This window comes from Somniosus microcephalus, chromosome 16 (genome assembly GCF_052327205.1).
Source record: "Somniosus microcephalus isolate GS21.2 chromosome 16, FLI_Smic_1.0, whole genome shotgun sequence".
Classification (NCBI taxonomy): Eukaryota; Metazoa; Chordata; class Chondrichthyes; order Squaliformes; family Somniosidae; genus Somniosus; species Somniosus microcephalus.
In genome coordinates, this window is record NC_141002.1 from 66,183,837 (window position 1) to 66,203,939 (window position 20,103).

Sequence of the window (20,103 nt, forward strand, 5' to 3'; positions counted from 1 at the left end):
CCAATGGGGCACAGGCCACCCTGTAGCCATAAAGTCAGGTGCAAATGAAGGGATGCAGAAGTTTGCAGAAACAACACCCACCCTCACGACCCGAGTGAGGTCGTTGAATTTCTTTCTGCATTGGACAGGGCTCCTGGTCACCATGCTGCTGGAGTTGACCCTCTGGCATACATCCCTCCAAGCTCGTCGGTAGTCCTTATGATTTGGCCTCCTGCCATTGTCTGGGTAGAGAACATCTCGCCGGCGCTCCACTGCGGCCACCAATTGCTCCAGAGCCTCATTGGTGAAGCGCTCTGCTCTCTGTCTCACCTTCTCCATCTGGTCCAAGTTTTTAGCGCCAGAGAAGGGCCTGCGCCGATTCTGAGGCCTGCAAGGCGCAGAGTGTGGATGCTGAAGCTGACTGACCCACCCCTTTAAGAGCTAGCCGGCGCCTGGAAGTCTCGTGGTCATCGGTAATTGAGAGCACCTGCGCTGCACCCGTCCGCTCCGATATTGGGTTGCGCCGGAAGTTTAGCGCCTTAGGAGTCCCGTGTAACGCCTGAATTCACGCCTCAATCACCTTTAGGGGCGATGCAACCCAATATCGCGCCAGGTGGCAATAAGTTGCGTCTGGCTATAAACTTTGCGCTGCGCCAATTCTAACGCCCCAAGCGGGGCTATACCCAATTTCTAGGCCTTTGACTCTATGGGCTAAAAATTCGGTGGCGCCGCGTTTGGGGCGCCAAGCTCGCCTGGGCGCCGGAATTTGCGCTCCGGCCAGAGCCGCTTGCGCCCTCCCGATATTCAGTGGGAGCGCCCCAAGAGGGACTCGGGGCGCTGCTCGAGGCTCCCCGCGTCCCGCTTGGGGCGCTCAAACTGAATATCGCCGCGCTACATGCCACAGCGCCACATGCTGTGGCACGGCACGCTGCTGTACTGCAGGCCTTCCTCCTCTTCTTAAGGGGGAGGGGCCTGCACCAGCGCGATCACCGATCGCGAGTGCCAGCAAAAGAGCTCGACACCGAGGAGAAGTGCCGGGCTTTTGGGACACAGCCGACACTGCCCGGGGGGTGGATCAGGAGGCCGGGGAGGGCGGCGCGAGGAGGTGCTGGCAGGCGACCACGGGAAAAATGGCCGCCCCGCACCTCCACCTTAATTTGCGCCACTACCGCCACAGGTAGGCCCTGTGAACCGGTTGCGATTTGCGACCGGCGTTACAGAGGCGGGCGCGACCAAATATCGCGATCGGGGCGGGAGCGGGGCGCTGCGCACACCAATGACGTCATCGGTGGCGGCGCAGCGCTACAAGCTAACGCCGCCATTAGCGCCCCGCTAAATATCGCGGGAGGCGTGGCCAGTGGCGCTAAAGCCACTGAGTGCCCTCTTTGGGCGCTAACTGGTGGCGCAGCCCACTGAATTTCTAGGCCTATGACTATAAGTAGTGGTCATGTCGAAATCTGTGGAGAGGTAGCATTTTAGTTGAATTTAGTTGATTTTTTTCAGTCATTATTGAAGAGTGCAATGGTATGGTGAGAAAGATGGTAAAAAGAAGCTTGGTTCTCTGCCCAGAAACCATATATCGTTTCAGCTATTTGTGAGAGGCATTGAGAACTGACAGACAAACGCTCATTTCTCAACCTGCCTTGTCCTCCCAACTGGAGAAGTAAATGTAATTGTAATCGAATCTTAACCTACTACTGCTACTACCACTGTTACGATCTCCTATTCCACCAGTAGGAGTGTGGTGGTGAGGGTGCGACGTTACTGGTCTTATCTGTCTTGCATGTAGTGCCATGCACTGTGGAAGCCTAAGTTGAGCTTTTATAGGTCCCGCACAAGTGCATGGGTCCAAGTGGTTCTTGGTTGGCCTCAAGGTCAACACCAATCTGGAGGGATCTTCGATGTGGATGCCTGCAGGGCTCTCTTCATGTCAAAGTTCTCATCTGACCGGTGATATGCCCAAATAATTAGTCATTGACCAGAGAAGATTGTGTACGGTGTAAAGAAGTATCTAACCTTGGACTCAGAAGCAACAGGCTAAATGCTGCAGCTGTTTTTAATCTGTGCAGTACAGTAGCACATAACTCCACGTGAGTTGCAGTGATCGAAAGGTTCACATGATTTTGTAACCAGCAAGAGCTTAGCTTGTGGAAATCACATCTCAACTATGAGAAATGAAATTCATTGGATAATGTCTTTGCCATCTGTTTTGCAGTGAGGAAATATGAGATACAGATTTCTGGTTGAGTTAAAAATCATTTTTAAACTGCTCACTTACTTTGAATGAATATGTACAGTATGAAGTAGCTCAGCAATCGTAAATGATAATCTTACTCATGCAAACTTCTGCTAACAGCTGTCCATAGTGTAAATCACAAAGGGAAAAGCAGCATTCACTCTTATCAAGTTTAATGTTCATATTTACTTTGTGGAATGACACACAATATATCACTGGTTAGTCACAATAAGTTAGGACTATTGCGTCTCTCTTACCTGTCTGTTTTCTTTGTGTTGCTCTTTCTTTCTCTTTCTCTGAACTTTTGCTTCTCTCTCTCTCTCTTCCTTTCTGCTTCACTCTTTTTATTTTTCTCTCTGTCCTTTTCTGTTTCTCTGTATGTTTTTTCTGTTCTTTTGGGTTGCAGATAGTGAAGGAAGTGATGGTGTATGACAGGGAAAGGAGCTGCCAATGGCTGTGTTCCTGTGGGGATGCTGGGTAAGATGTGGCCTGCAGCCCTCAGCAGCTCCCGTCCCATTACTCACGCTTCCTTGCTCCCATTGCACTCCCCCTATGTAAGAACACAGGATCGGTAAACTTACAAGGAATATTAATCAAAGCGCCTCAGTTGAATCCTTAACCTCTTCATCTTAACTCCTCGTGAAAGAGCCATCTGGGAACCTACTATCTATATTTTGGAGAGCATTAGCTGCTTGAATTTGGCTTACTTGAACCATCTTATATCAAGTGGTCCAAATTGTATTAACATTTATGTTACTAATCTCCTATTATCTTGCCCAATTCATCAAAGAGAAAGACTATGAAATCATGAACTAATTCAATTAGAAGCATTTTGATATCAAAAAGTAAGAGTGTGGCAGGTACTTAGATAGATATTAACTGACAGAATTAATAGATATTAACTGACAGAATTAATATGAGGCTACAAAGGCAGTTCAAGTATTTCATAATATATTTTCCATGAAGAAAGCCGTCATAGTCTTTGTTTAAATTTATAAAAAACTTTTGTGAATGAGGAATATAATATCAGTGCAGTTTGTAGCTCGTGTAAATGTACAGACAAGTGGACAAGAGGTCTGCTGCAATACTGAAACTAAGTTGGAAAATATTGTTCTTAATTTACAACAATTGGTTAGCTGAGGCCTACTAGCTGAGGTCTGCTTGAAGGATTTAGACTACGGCATTTACACTGGCTAGCCTCTTTAGGAGGTAGACTAGCATTTAAAGTGCTAGGCCTAAGGGTATATAGTACAGAACTGAGCACATAACTGGATGTTACTCTGAATCTATAAGAATTTACATAATCAGGCTGCAGTAGAAATTAATGTGAACAGTTGGCTATTTTTTGTTGAAACGGGAAGGCCTGCACTTGGACTGTCCAGTATATTAGCTGCATTCAGAGTGTTGTCAGTGTTTAACAGATGTGTAATTTTTTGGCATCTGTCACATTTTTGAGAGATGCCTTACTAAGGTGAATTGCCTAGAAGGAATGGTCTGAGAATTATTTTGCCCCATTCAGATTAGATTATTAGTGCCCCCTTGTGTTGGCAGTGAGGTGGTAGCAATTTTAAATTTGTTGCAGAAATTTGATCTACAGTGCATTGCCAAATAGAATCTTTGAACTGAATGTTAAGATTTTGCTTTTAAAAGTTCACTTTTCAAATCTTAAACTTTAAAATCATATTAAACAGATGCAAGTATTACCTTTTAGGCTCCTTCATTAATTTACTCAATTTGTACCTTTTACCTTTTTGAAAGCTCAGTGCACACAACAAGATGGCAGCTGTCATCTACTGGGTCCGAGGTGGGCAGGGGGAGGCACAGGGCTGTGGCTGTGGCCAGCAACTGGCAGGGAGAAGCTGAACCAGGAGCTGCTGCAACACGCATTTGTGAGGGAGAAACTAAACACAATTAGTTTGCCCTGACAGGGTAATTGATTTGTCCAGACACATGTTGTAGATGTGTCAATGTGGCTGGTACCTCGACCATGGCCAACTTTCTTCAGCTCTCCAAAATGTTGCTAGTTTTGAAATGGTATTTCAAGAAGTCTGCATTCGGATACGGGCAGCAGAGTTTTGGATTACCTCAAATTTATAGAGGGTGGTAGATGGGAGGATGGCCAGGAGAGCATTGAAATAGTCGTGTCTGGCAGTAACAAAAGTATGGATGAGGGTTTCAACAGCAGATGAGTAGAGGCAGGGGCAGAGATGAGCGATGTTACGGAAGTGGAAGTAGGCAGAATTTATGATGGAGTGGTTATGGAGCCGGTGCACCATCTAAGGAGCATTTAACACAAAGGGCTGGATTTTGAAACTGGAGGCGTGTAGGAGGCGGGACTACAACTTTCGGGATTGTAGTCCCGCCTCCATCGAGTTGTGGCCAACCCACGTGATTTTCGCTTGATTGACCTTGTTGAGCCCGCCCAGTAAATTGGTAAGATCTATACCTTTGAGCAGAATGCACTCACTATTGATGAATCGGTTCAGAACATATTGTCTGGATTTGCAGCTATTGCCTGGAAAGACTATTTTGTATTCAATTTCTGTGTCCTTTTATGTGAAAGTCTAAGTCAGTTTGTGACTGCTCTCCGATAGCCAAAAGCTAAATATACAACACAGTGTATTATTAAACCATGCAGACCAGAAAGGCCCATGTCTGGTTTCACAACCACTGATATGTTAGCGAATCTATAATATGATATTAGTTGGGATGTTACAATTGGCCTCAGCCCCTGCACTAGGAAGAGGAAAATTCGGCGAGGCTTCCTGCTCCTTAGCACGATTCAGTGACCAATGCAGGGCTTTCTGTCTGGATGTCAAGTGAGGATAGGATTGGTCTTGAATGTGACGTCAAGTAGCTTGCAGACGGCCACTACCTAGGCTCACGCAAAGAAAATAGCCATTTGGGTGAGATGTCAGAGGGCCACCAACATTCATGGAACTGTACTCCAGCAAGAAAAGTGTATATTTATCAATCCAGGGCATTTCTGATCCAGCTTGTTATAAGGGCTCAAGTAAGTTGGCATCCAGTCCTTATAATGGTAAACGAGAACCAGTGACCGGAATCTACATTGAGGATGTGGTTCTGTGAATATGAACCAATCAATAACAGCAAAGAAGCAGAAGGTCTTTGTGCCATTTGTAAATTGCTTAGTAATACAGTTTGCAGCTTGCATTCGACATCTGAGAACAACAAAAAGAACCTTGCTGAAGGTTATACTTCAGAACTATATTTAATGCATTTGAATCAGCCTTGTTGAACACTCGTTACTTTGTGAGTGGTCAACACCTTGGAATATTTCAAAGGCATTGTCGGTGCATCAAGGTTACATCTTTTGAAATTGATCGATTTTGGTGCAACTATAATGGGGGTCGCAACCTGTCTGGTGACATTTGTTTGTTGCCCAAGTAATTATTCACGGGTTTGCATTCAGTAATTTCTGGCTTGCAAGCCAGGAGTTCCTGACACGAAATGGCCCTTCTAACTTTGTAAAGTTCTGACCAGAGTTTACACTTGAGTGCATTTTAAAAGGCAAATGTTGTTTAGCTGCACATCTTTAGCAAAATGGCAACACCAATGCACGGTCAGTCAGTAAGCGGTCTTTGGCTTTGCTCTTGTACTAGGTAAGCATTCAGAGTCTGTGGCAGTCGGAAGTAAACGTGGTGGGTACTCAACAGAGAATGATAGAATGTATTTCTCGAGTAAAGAAGATGTGCTAACTCATGAGTGGAGTAAACTGTGTGCCTGGCTGTGTGGCTGATTACAGAAACGTTGGAATGTATAGGGCCAGATGAGGCCATTTCAGTCCATCTGGCCAAATTCTGTTTATGCAATGTGTTTAATATAAAAATAATTAACAGGCACTGCTTAATAAACTATACAAATCTTAAGGCTCATGATAAATAAATACGACGACAAATGATCACACTCTGTGCTTTTGCACTTTTGTGTATCAAATGAGTTGTTTGGAAACCTCTCTACACCAACTTTCTGTGTCTGCTCCTCTCGTGCACATAGTGAGCCAATGAAGAAAGTTGAAAATAAGGCTGAATATTTGTTTTTAAATATTCTCGAGATGTGGGTGTCGCTAGCATTTACTGCCCATCCTTAGTTGCCCTGAGAAGGTGGGAGTGGGCCTTCTTCTTGAACCACAGCAGTTTAATACCTCGGAGTGGTTTGCTAGGCCACTTCAGGGGCAGTTAAGAGTCAGCCAGCCACATATAAGGAATTAGTGAACCAGTTGGGTTTTCACAACAGTCCGGCAGCTTCATGGTTACTGAGACTAGTTTTTATTTCCGGGTGTTTTTTTTTTACTAAATTCAAATTCTCAAACGTGGGATTTGAACTCGGGTTCTCTCTGGATTATTCACCCAGGCCTCTGGTTTAACTAGTCCAGTAACAGAACCAGTACACTACCATACCCAGCAGTTAAACTCTGAGACAAGTACTGTGTTCTAACGAGTGTTCATGACTGTAAATTGCAAGAAAATAAAATGAAATCTGTAATACATATTCTATACAATGATGATTATATGAAGTTGGATATAATTGTAGTACAAGACACTTTATCAGTTTTACTAAAATCCTGTGGAACTGTGCTTCTGCCTCTGAAGATGAATGTTAATGCATGTTTCTCTTCTTTCTTTTGCAGTGAGTATGTTTTTGAATACATTAACCCCCAAATTCTACGTTGCTCTGACAGGCACATCATCTTTGATCTCCGGGCTTATTCTGGTGAGTAAATATCATTGTTACGGCTAATAATGCAGGCATAAGTAATTGTTGCATAGTCAGATGGCTGATTATCCAGGCTGCAGTGGAAGGAGCTGTTGAGCCTGTCCAGCACCCTGAACCTTTTCAGTTTTTCCACCGGTTGTAGTTTCTTAATTTTTCTGCCAGCGTTTTGACACTCGTGCTCCAATGGACTCTGTTGGTAAACATGTGGGGTTGCATGTCACTGGAATCGAGAAGGTTTCCAGGTTGCAGTTCCAGGAATACCTACTGCTGCTGAAATCAAAAAGGTCCCTGGGTACCAGTCACAGAGCTGCATGTTGCTGACCTTCTGTTCCGGGGCTGCCTGTCACTCAACTCAAGGTTTCCAGGTAGGATTCTTGGAGCTGCTTGTTGACTGGAACTGCACGGTCCCTGGATTCGAGCCCTGGAGCTGCCTGTTGACTGGAACTGCACGGTCCCTGGATTCGAGCCCTGGAGCTGCCTGTTGACTGGAACTGCACGGTCCCTGGATTCAAGCCCTGGAGCTGCCTGTTGACTGGAACTGCACGGTCCCTGGATTCGAGCCCTGGAGCCGCCTGTTGACTGGAACTGCACGGTCCCTGGATTCGAGCCCTGGAGCCGCCTGTTGACTGGAACTGCACGGTCCCTGGATTCGAGCCCTGGAGCTGCCTGTTGACTGGAACTGCACGGTCCCTGGATTCGAGCCCTGGAGCTGCCTGTTGACTGGAACTGCACGGTCCCTGGATTCGAGCCCTGGAGCCGCCTGTTGACTGGAACTGCACGGTCCCTGGATTCGAGCCCTGGAGCTGCCTGTTGACTGGAACTGCACGGTCCCTGGATTCGAGCCCTGGAGCTGCCTGCCTTCTTTCCCAATTGAAAAGCAAGAAAGACTTGTATTTTTATAGCACCTTTCACAGCCTCAGGAAGCCCCAAAGCGCTTTACAGCCAATGAAGTACTTTTGGAGTGTAGTCACTGTTGTAATGTCGGAAATGTGGCAGCCAATTTGCGCACAGCAAGCTCCCACAAAAAGCAATGTGATAATGACCAGATAATCTGTTTTAGTGATGTTGACTGAGGGATAAATATTGGCCAGGACACTGGGGAAAACTCCCCTGCTCTTCTTCAAAATCGTGCCATAGGATCTTTTATATCCACCTGAGAGAGCAGACGGGGCCTCGGTTTAACGTATCATCCAAAAGACTGCACCACCGACAGTGCAGCACTCCCTGGAGTGTCAGCCTAGATTTTGGTACTCAATTCTCTGGAGTAGGACTTGAACTGACAACTTTCTGACTCAGAGGCGAGAGTGCTCCCCACTGGGGCACGGCTGACACTCGGGAGTGAGTTCTGTGTGTTCTCTGCTGTGCCACTGGATGAACCCCCTCCTCCTTTTACAAGTCACTAAAATAAAATGTAAACATCTTAAGGATGAATAATAATTTGAAGGGGAGAAGTCACAGCAGTGGAAAGTACTTCTTTCATTTAGTACAGTTTACAGAAGGACTATGAGCACACTATTTTACTAGCACACTATTATACTATCTGTACTCCCTTTACACATCTGCTGCTGATTTCAGGGCACTCCACCCTCAGCTTATTGAAGCATGATGATGTAACATTTTTATGTATTTCCAAACAGTGCAGCAGTTCATCTGAGATTATACTGTCTCCTTGACGGAAATTGAGGTCGCCTTTAATGGGTTATGAAGCCTTCTGCCTAGACTGGAGCTGAGACTGCTGAAGGCTGTGTTATGATGCTATATATTATTGTTAACTTCTGCCAATCTAGATAGTGGAGAGGGAAGGGGTTATTGGCACAATTACCAGGGATATATGCTATTTTACTGCACTGAGCCAGCCTTCCTGTAATCAGCTATATCAGATGTTCCCGATGCCATGCTGCAGTTAGTATAGTAGCCTGCTTACTAATTAACCATGTGTCTTAATTCCCTACAAAGTTCAAATATACGTCTTATTACCAGCTCTGGAGTAGGACACTGGCTTTATTGTCATCTCTGGAGCAGGACACAGGCTTCTTGTGCTGCTCTGCTTGGGTTTTGTTAGCTGGCTGGTGTGTTGGTTTATTTGTACTGGTCATTCTCTAGCTTGTCACAGTCTGGTCCCCCTGTAGTGAAAGAGTAGTGTTTATGGTCTGGCAGTGGTAGTATTGATGTGTTGGTGCTGCATTTACCTGCTTCTCTCTGGTTTTATTTCTCATTGAGTTTGTCCTGTAGGTCTGCGATACCATCACTTGTGAAATCCTGTTTAGATGTGTTTTAGGAAGTTGGCGGGAATGTGAAGCTGTGGCATTCCAGTGCTTGTTTTTTCTATTAATTTGGAAACGATTTGCACAAAGATAACTTGAAACAACAAATGATTTGTCTTTTGGATTTAAGAGCTTTTCTGTTATTTTGGAGAGTCAGTAGCCAACTCTCCACTAAACATACACCTCACTGCATTAAGCGTGGGGTGAGCAATATATCTGCTGAAGACTCGTTTTTGTGCAAAGCCTTTTCTTTTGGTTTAATATTTTTAAACGTAAAGACATTTGTTGGGATAGGTAGTGGGTGAGTGGATAAGCTCACTCTACATTCCTCTGTATTCAGAGGTGGTAAAGTGGGCTGCCAGGCAGTAATGTACAGGAAGTGGTGAAGGATAGGCGCAATATTTATTTGACCTGGGAAGGTAGAGTACTGGGAGCATGTCACATCCATCACTAATGAGGTAAAAGCTTCATGGATTAAAGATAATACAGTGTCATCTGACAAGCTTCGTAACTTGTGTTCTCCACGGGTTTGTATGTCATGTGGATGATATTGTGAGTGCTTTGCTTTATGTAATTCACCGCTACTACACTACTGGGTGTTCTTTGATTTATGCAGGATCTGTCAAGAAATTGCTCATGAATCTTTTTGGTGTAAAGTGATTTTGAAATGTCTGTTTTATTACAAAATCACATTCTGTTCTGAGATCCAGTGATATGGTCACAGTGTAAATGCTCCCTCCCCTCTGGCGACACCATGGATTATTTATGTTAGGTGGAAGTGTGGTGTTTACTATTAGATGTATTAAGCATATTATGGCATGGCACCAAAAATCTCCACCTCACACACATGCGCGCACACACTCACAAACTAAAAAGAGATTTACTAAACATTTTTTCACCAAGATAGTACAACTTTAATATCTTATTAAAGAATCATTCCTAGCCAGTCGCTCCTCCTTCCATCCCCGATCGGGTGTTTCAAACACAATGGGTAAATCTAGTTGGGTAGAATTTCCATGGGGGTTCTCCCGATCCCCTGCCAGAACTTTGGCAGAAGTCCATGAGCAATAGCATAAACCACTGTTTGCACTGTTTCTCCAGGGTTTCTGCTGAAGTTATAGTGAGAGATTGGGAGAACCCCCATTGAAATTCTACCCCACTGCCTCTGTTGTTGTGCCATTACCCACCATATGAATGCCCATGCTGCAAGGATGTTAGGAATGCTGATCTATTCAAAGATGGAGAAGAAATAAATTATTTTTAAGTGACATTTTTATTTGATGGAGTATTAGAATTCTCGTTTTGGCCATTCTTCCACCAGTAAGAAAGACCATACTTGCATTTATATATAGCCTTTCACGACCTCAGGACGTCTCAAAACGCTTCACAGCCAATAACATACTCCTGAAGTGTGGTCACTGTTGTAATGTAGGGAAATGCAGCAGCCAATTTGTGCACAGGTAGGACCTACAAACGTCAGTGAGGTAAATGACCAGATAACCCGTTTTAGTAGAGTTGGTTGAGGGATAAATATTGGCCGGGGCAGAGTCGTGCCAAATGAAAACTGACCAAAGCCCACTAACATTTAAAGGGAAACGGACTGGGGCAAAGAGAGGTACATTGCAAACAGCACCATTCTAAGAAAGGCTGGAAGGAATTGCCAATATCTCTGATCTGGAGTTGACCAATGCTGAATTTTGTAGCTGTATCTGACTGTTGAGATCATCCACATCTCAGTGCAGGCTAGGTAGGATAATATCCTAGTGGTTGGCTTTTCCTGCTGTCGTTGTACCATTTAATATTTAAAGCTTGAACTAAAATATTGTGGATATATATAGAACTACTGCAGTAAACAAATCTATCATAGTAGCGATACCTTAAAGATGAAAATGAAAATGTCATTAGATGATCTTCTCTGACAGTGGCAGTGTGTAATCTGTGCCCTGTTGAAGGGTTTTGAAGATACGTGAGGCAGCTTAGCATAGTGTGCATGCTGAGGAAGAACCAGTAAATATGGCCAAGAGGGGAAACTAGTTGTGAGGGAAGTAGCAGGTTTTGAGTGTGCGAGTGGAAGCAGAACAGTGTAGTGAACTGTCCCTTTGTGATTGAAGGAGAGGATAGGATTGATATTGCTGGGCTAAAGTCTGGTGGTTTAGAGCTGTACACAGATTGAGAGATGTAAAGGGGAGTGTTACCTTGGCAATGCTGCTAAGGTCATTAAATTTTTTCCTGCACGGTGGCAGGTCACACAGAATCACAGAAACCCCACAGTGCAGATAGAGGCCATTTCGGCCCATCGAGCCTGCACCGACACATATCCCACCCGATCCCTGTAACCCCTACACCAACACATATCCCACCCTATCCCCGTAACCCCATGTATTTAATCCCCCCAACACTAAGGGTCAATTTATCATAGCCAATCAACCTAACCTGCACATCTTTGGACTGCGGGAGGAAACCGGAGCAAACCCACGGAGAATGTGCAAACTCCACACAGACAGTCACCCGAGGCCGGATTCGAACCCGGGTCCTTGGTGCTGTGAGGCAACAGTGCTAACCACAATGCCACCGTACTGCCTTGGTCCTTGGAACTATGCTGAGCCACCTCTCTCCATTGCTGCTGGCTAATTTTCCAGGGCACCTGTTGCCCATTGAACAGAAAGAGGACCTCCTCCTTGTTCCTCACTTGCCTCACATAAGAATATAAGAATTAGGAGCCGGTGTAGGCCATATGGCCCCCCGAGCCTGCTCCGCCATTCAGTAAGATCATGGCTGATTCATGAGCACCTCCACAGTTGCATTAGAGAATTGGCAGCCCCTAGATGACGTCAAGCTGCCTCAGTAACAGAGGCCGCGATTTTGCCGACCGAGGCGGGTTCGGGGCGGGTGGGGTCGGTCTCGTGGTCCCAGCCGGCTGCCTACTGCAGCCCACACTCTCCAAATGTAAGAAGTCACACAACACCAGGTTATAGTCCAACAGCTTTATTTGAAATCACAAGCTTTCGGAGCGCTGCTCCTTCGTCAGGTGACGAAGGAGCAGCGCTCCGAAAGCTTGTGATTTCAAATAAAGCTGTTGGACTATAACCTGGTGTTGTGTGACTTCTTACATTTGTCCACCCCAGTCCAACTCCGGCATCTCCACACCACACTCTCCAAGCGATTTTTCTTTAATTGGACTTGGCTTTTCTTTAAAAAGCCTGCCGTGCGAGGTTCCCGGCCAATTAATAGAAAGCGGGCCTGATGACATCATTTGATGATGCGTCAACAGCAGGTTTCCTTAAAGGGGCCATGTCCAAATTGATTTTGACAGTTCTGCAGTCACTATTCTACAGGATTGAGGTGCTGCAAACACTGACAGGCACTGCACAAAGGTGCACGGCTGCACCCAGGCTCTCCTATGACTCCCTCCATATGCTTATGGAGGGAGTCACAGCATGCAAGGAGGTCCTTTTCCCTTCCCGTGGGCGGAAGAGACCTCCCCAGGAGACCAACGCAGCCTGGTTGCACATTGCACAGGAGGGCACAAGCAGGGATGTGGTCAGGAGGACCAGGCTGCAGTGGCACAAACCTTTCAATGATCTCAGTAGATCATGAAACGTTAGTACAAAGCCACACTCAACCTCATCCTGCTGTGCCACTCATCACATCCACATCACGCTGCCTTCCCTACCCTACTCCTGCACTTCCTTACTCACACCAACTTACCTTGCACCTCCACCCATCCCTCTCTATCTACATTATCACTTCCCCATCTCACTAGCCACCCCTCACACTCACCCTCATCCTACTGCAAGCATACCAACTAACAACACACAAGGATAGGCACTTGAGACATTTAGCCAATGTTCATGTGAAGTTTCTCTTAATTTGTTATCAAACATTGAAATCTATATTTTCAACACTTTACCTTATTGGACAGATCTGTGCTCACCTTTGGAAGTGTCTTAGTGAGTTCCAGTGATTGTTGAGACATAACTCTTCCCCCACCCCCGCCAATTGTGATGAGTGTGAAAGGAATGGCTTGGGCATTGCAGGGATGCTTTATGGTGCTGGTGTGGGGTGGTGTCAACCTGGCACATGGCAGCCAGGGTGTACAGCGTCAAGTGAAGTAAATCTGGCCATGGTGATGCCATTGCTGGCCTCCCGGGCAGCAATGTGGTCGGGTGCTGATGCCCTGTGTCCTGTGCAGCATCAGGTGATAGCGGAGAAAGTTGGTATTGATGTTGGTGTGCCTGGTGATGTTGGTGTTGGGGCTGATCATGGAGGGAGTCAGAGGATCTAGGTGAGATTTTTTCAAGGGCACCGATGTTCACAGAAATCACAGAAACCACACAGTGCAGATAGAGGCCATTTCGGCCCATCGAGCCTGCACCGACACATATCCCACCCGATCCCCGTAACCCCTACACCAACACATATCCCACCCTATCCCCGTAACCCCACGTATTTAATCCCGCTAACACTAAGGGTCAATTTATCATAGCCAATCAACCTAACCCGCACATCTTTGGACTGTGGGAGGAAACCGGAGCACCCGGAGTAAACCCACGCAAACACGGGGAGAATGTGCAAACTCCACACAGACAGTCGCCCGAGGCCGGATTCGAACCCGGGTCCCTGGCGCTGTGAGGCAACAGTGCTAACCACTATGCCACCGTGCTGGAATAGATGGCAGTTGAAGTTCTGAGATGATAGAAGCGATCTGTCAATGGTGAGAGAGCTTGCTCCAAGGAGGTGACAGTGGATAGAGAGTTTAATCCAAACACTTCCAAACTGCATACAGTTCAAAAGTGTCTTCCAAGTCTTGAAGACTCAAGCTTCTGACATCAGAAAGTGACCAGCTGTGAAATGGTAGTTTTCATACCACTTTTGCAGCTGTCACCTATTCACAGCAATGGGGAGACATAGAGAACCTGACCTACTTACCTGACGTGATCTCTGAACGACATGAACCCCATTAAAAAAGTGGGAAAATAGAACTATCTTACATGCCTCCCCCGCCACTTGTGTCGGGTCTGTTCTGAAATCGCAGACCCAACACTTTGGAAACTTACATGGAGGCGGGTTCCCAACCCACTGTCAAACATTTCGATTTTGACAGCGGACCTGCCTCCGAACCCACACTGAGCGCCAGCAAAATCGTGGCCACAGTCTTCACCGATCACCATTGAAAAGTGTACCTCCCCTTTAAGGGCTGTAGGCAGGCCCATCAGATTTCCCAAATGGCAAGCTACCTATAAGGAGCGTGAATAGTGCTGGTAGTTCACCTGTTTTATTTAAATGAGGCCCAACTGCAAGACATGATCGGGCCTCCCGCCATTGGGCAGGTGGAGAGAACTCCCCGGTCAATGTGCGCCATATACGAAAATCGCCCCCAAGATTTAGACTGCTGCCAGCTCATTTTGTTCATCACCAAAAAACATTGGTACTCACTTCAATGGTAATGAAATCTGCACAATCGCCCCAAGCCAGAATGACCCCCGCCCCTCCCCCCCACCCCTCCCCCCCCCCCCCCCCGCCCCCCCCCCGGCAGGAGGCATTTGACTGTTACTGGGGTCTGTTAGCAGCAGTGCTGACATAGAAACATAGAAGATAGGAGCAGGTGTAGGCCATTCGGCCCCTCGAGCCTGTTCCGCCATTTAATGAGATCATGGCTAATCATCCAAATTCATTACCCTGTCCCCGCTTTCTCCCCAAATCCCTTGATCCCTTTCTCCTTAAGAAATATATCTAGCTCCTTCTTGAATATATTTAATGAATTGGCCTCAACTGCCTTCTGTGGTAGAGAATTCCACAGGTTCACCACTCTCTGTGTGAAGAAATTCCTCCTCATCTCAGTCCTAAATGGTTTACCCCTTATCCTTAGATTGTGACCCCTGGTTCTGGACTCCCCGCCATCGGGAACATTCTTCCTGCATCTAGTCTGTCTAGTACTGTTAGAATTTTATAAGTTTCAATGAGATCCCCTCTCATTCTTCTAAACTCTAGCGAATATAAGCCTAATCGACCCAATCTCTCTTCATACGTCATTCCTGCCATCCCAGGTATCAGTCTGGTGAATCTTCGCTGCACTCCCTCCATGGCAAGAACATCCTTCCTCAGATATGGCGACCAAAACTCCACACAATACTCAAGGTGTGGTCTCACCAAGGCCCTGTACAACTGCAGCAAGACATCCTTGCTCCTGTACTCGAATCCTTTCGCTAAGAAGGCCAACATACAATTTGCCTTCTTAACCGCCTGCTGCACCTGCATGCTTACCTTCAGCGACTGGTGCACAAGGACACCCAGGTCTCGTTGCACTTCCCCTTTTCCTAATCTATTGCCGTTCAGATAATAATCTGCCTTCCTGTTCTTGCCACCAAAGTGGATAACCTCGCATTTATCCACATTATACTGCATCTGCCCAATCACCCAACCTGTCCAAATCATACTGGAGTTTCTCTGCATCCTCCTCACAGCACACACGCCCACCCAGCTTTGTGTCGTCTGCAAACTTGGAGATATTACATCTAGTTCCCTCGTCTAGATCATTAATATATATTGTGAATAGCTGGGGTCCTAGCACCGATCCCTGCGGTACCCCACTAGTCACTGCCTGCCACTCGGAAAAAGACCCGTTTATTCCAACTCTTTGCTTCCTGTCTGCCAACCAGTTCTCTATCCAAGACAGTACCTTACCCCCAATCCCGTGCACTTTAACTTTGCACGCTAATCTCTTATACGGGACCTTATCGAAAGCCTTCTGAAAGTCCAAATACACCACATCCGCTGGTTCTCCCTTATCTATTCTACCAGTTACATCCTCAAAAGATTCCAGTAGATTAGTCAAACATGATTTACCTTTTGTAAATCCATGTTGACTTTGTCCGATCCTGTCACTGTTTTCCAAGTGCTCTGATATTACATCTTTTATAATGGACTCTAGCATTTTCCCCAATACTGATGTCAGGCTTATCGGTCTATAATTCCTCGTTTTCTCTCTACCACCTTTTTTGAACAGTGTGGTAACATTAGCTACCCTCCAATCCATGGGAACTGTTCCAGAGTCTATAGAATTTTGGAAGATGACCAGCAATACATCTACTATTTCCAGGGCCACTTCCTTAAGTACCCTAGGATGTAGATTATCAGGCCCTAGGGATTTATCGGCCTTCAATCCCGTCAATTTGCTTAACACCATTTCCCTACAAATACTGATTTCATTCAATTCCTCCCTCTCATTAGACGTTTGTTCCCCGATATCTCTGGGAGGTTATTTGTATCCATCGTTTGTGAAGACAGAACCAAAGTATGTATTTAATTGGTCTGCCATTTCTTTGTTCCCCTGATTCTGACTGCAAGAGACCTACACTTGACTTCACCAACCTTTTTCTCTTCACATATCTATGGAAGCTTTTACAGTCAGTTTTTATGTTCCCTGCAAGCTTACTCTCATATTCTATTTTCCCCCTCTTAATTAATCCCTTTGTCCTCCTTTGCTGAATCAGAAACTGCTCCCAATCCCCAGGTTTGCTGCTTTTTCTGGCCAATTTATATGTCCTCTCCTTGGATCTTATGCTATCCCTAATTTCCCTTGTTAGCCACGGTTGAGTCACCTTTTTTGTTTTATTTTTATGCCAAACAGGGATGAACAAATTCTGTAGTTCATCCATGCGATCTTTAAATGTTTGCCATTGCCTATCCACCGTCAAACCTTTAAGTAACGCTCCCCAATCCATCCTAGCCAACTCGTGCCTCATACCATCATAGTTTCCTTTATTTAAATTCAGGACCCTAGTCTCTGAGTCAACTACTTCACTCTCCATCTTAATGAAGAATTCCATCATATTATGATCGCTCCTCCCCAAGGGGTCTCGCACAACAAGATTGCTAATTAATCCATTCTCATTACATAATACCCAGTCTAAGATGGCCTGATCTCTAATTGGTTCCTCGACATATTGGTCCAGGAAACCATCCTGTATACACTCTAGGAATTCCTCCTCCACAGTATTGTTACTAATTTGGTTAGCCCAATCTATATGCAGATTAAAGTCACCCATGATAACTGCTGTGCCCTTATTGCACGTGTCTCTAATTTCCCGTTTAATGCCAACCCCAACCTCAGCATTACTGTTTGGGGGTCTGTATACAACGCCCACTAACGTTTTCTGCCCCATGGTATTTCTCAGCTCTACCCATACAGATTCCACATCATCAGAGCTAATATCCTTCCTTACTATTGTGTTAATCTCCTCTTTAACCAGCAATGCTACCCCACCACCTTTTCCTTTTTACCTGTCCTTCCTGAATATTGAATACCCCTGGATGTTGAATTCCCAGCCTGGAGCCATGTCTCCGTAATCCCAATTATATCATATCCATTAACATCCATTTGCGCAGCTAATTCATCCACCTTATTACGAATGCTCCTCGCATTAAGACACAAAGCCTTCAGGCTTGTTTTTTTAACACTCTTAGCCCTTTTAGAATTATTATTTACTGTAGCCCTGTTTGATTTACACCCTTGATTTCTCTGCCTTCCACTTTTGCTTTTCTCCTTCCTGTCTTTTGTTTCTATCCTTGCTTCCCTTTCCTCTGTCTCCCTGCACAAGTTCCCAACCCCTTGCCACTTTAGTTTAAACCCTCCCCAACAGCACGAGGAAACACTCCCCCTAGGACATCGGTCCCGGTTCCGCCCAGGTGCAAACCGTCCAGTTTGTACTGGTCCCATCTCCCCCAGAACCGGTTCCAATGTCCCAGGAATTTGAATCCCTCCCCCTTGCACCATTCCTTTAGCCACATATTCATCTGAAATATCCTTCTATTTCTACTCTGACTAGCACGTGACACTGGTAGCAATCCTGAGATTACTACCTTTGAGGTCCTATTTTTTAATTTACCTCCTAACTCCCTATATTCAGCTGTTAGGACCTCATCCCGTTTTTTACCAATATCATTGGTACCTATATGCACCACGACAACTGGCTGTTCACCCTCCCCCTCCAGAATGCCCTGCAGCGGCCCCGAGACATCCTTGACCCTTGCACCAGGGAGGCAACATACCATCCTGGAGTCTCATTTGCGGTTGCAGAAACGCCTATCTATTCCCCTTACAATAGAATCCCCTATCACTATAGCTCTCCCGCTCTTTTTCCTCCCGTCTTGTGCAGCAGAACCACCCATGGTGCCAGGAAGTTGGCTGCTGCTGCCTTCCCCCGATAAGCCATCTCCCTCAACAATATCCAAAGTGGTATATCTGTTTGAGAGGGGATGGCCACAGGGGACCCCTGCACTACCTGCCTGTGCCTACTACTCTGCTTGTAGGTGACCCATTCCCTTCCTGCCTGTACAGCCTTTACCTGCGGTGTGACCAACTCATTAAATGTGCTATCCAGGATGTCCTCAGCATCGTGAATGCTCCAGTATGTATCCATTCGCAGCTCCAGCGCTGCAATGTGGTCTGTCAGTAGCTGCAGCTGGATACATTTCCCGCACACATGGTCGTCGGGGACACCGGAAGTGTCCCTGATTTCCCACATAGCGCAGGAGGAGCATGCCACGGGGCCGAGCTGTGCTGCCATGACTTACCCTTTAATTAATTGAAATTAAATTAAATCAAATCAATACCACTAATTACACTACAATTAAATGATATACTCAAGGGCCCTTGTTTACTAGCACACCCGCTGCACAACGGAGACCTTAGAAACTATAACCACAAAAATTAAGACCTTCTAAACTTTATAAACTATTAACCTTAACTGTCCAACTATAGAGTAGTATAAATCCTCTAGTAGTGATTCTTCATGTGTTAGTCTAAACAGTAAGTGTTGGCACGCTATTCATGATGGAGGGCATCACAGCCGAGTCTGATCCTATCCTCCCCCAATGTCTACACACTTGCACTTTCCAAAAGGGATCACAAGATAAGAATTAAAAGTGGGAACCCTGTCTGATTTTTTTTTCATTCCCAACAGCCTTACTGCAGCTGAATCTGGGATGTTCTGGTCTGTATGGTGTAGTATACTGTACCATGTGGTGCATTGACTAATAAGCCATCCATTCTCTATTTCTTCGAGAAAAATAAATTAAAGCTGTACTAGGAAGCCTGTTTCACCAGCAAACTCACTTGAAGAATCACAAACGTAAAATCTTCCATGAACCACCACAATCGGGCAGTCTTTTAGAACGCAATTGTATTTTTTTCCTTGCATTAAAAAATATTCCTTGATGTATTTAAGAGTGGTGACCTGGTGCAGTTTTAATAATACAGCTGAAAATGGGTTTATCACAAAAAATAAGCAGTTTTAATAAGTGTCTAGTCCAATACATGATTCTAAATAATTGAAAATGACTTTTAAAAAACTATACAGCATGATTTACTAGTTTCATTGGCGTACACTACTCAGTTTCTTAGTAAATTAAATATATTTTAAAACTTTTTAAACGTGTCTACTAGTGCCTGTGCCCTCAAAGGACTGCAAATGGGCACAATTAGCGGAAACTCGCCATACTGATTCATTCGATCCGGGGGCGTGGCCAGTTTTGTGGATAGGGCCGGCTTCCAGCACAATGTTTTTTAAATCAGTGTAAAAGATCGTAGAAACTATATGATGTTTGCAGCTTTTGGATCATGGAAGTTTTCTCCACAAGAACTTGGAACAACTTATAGAAATGGGACAAAGATCAAAAAAGGTATAAACACATTTAAGATAGAAAAGGGGGAGATAATTGATAAACTAATCAAACTTAGAGAGGATAAAATTCCAGGTCCGGACGGATTGCATCCACGCATATTAAGAGAAGTTAGGGAAGAGATAGCAGATTACATGTGACATATATATAAAAATTCATTAGAAAAGGGAATAGTGCCAGAGGACTGGGGGACAGCTAATGTGG

The 20,103-nt window shown here is 45.4% G+C and overlaps 1 protein-coding gene across 7 annotated transcripts in view; it reads left to right on the top strand.

Annotated features, from left to right (window-relative positions):
- The window catches only part of LOC147106243 (suppressor of tumorigenicity 7 protein homolog), a 273,711-nt gene that overhangs the window by 174,961 nt on the left and 78,647 nt on the right, over positions 1-20,103 (top strand). For 6 of the 7 annotated variants that reach the window (XM_086009182.1, XM_086009177.1, XM_086009175.1 and 3 more), the window contains exon 2: positions 6,867-6,949. In XM_086009182.1, the coding sequence (XP_085865308.1) occupies positions 6,867-6,949 (83 nt within the window). The remainder of the gene's footprint in view (positions 1-6,866; positions 6,950-20,103) is intronic. The other variant, XM_086009178.1, reaches the window with a different exon arrangement.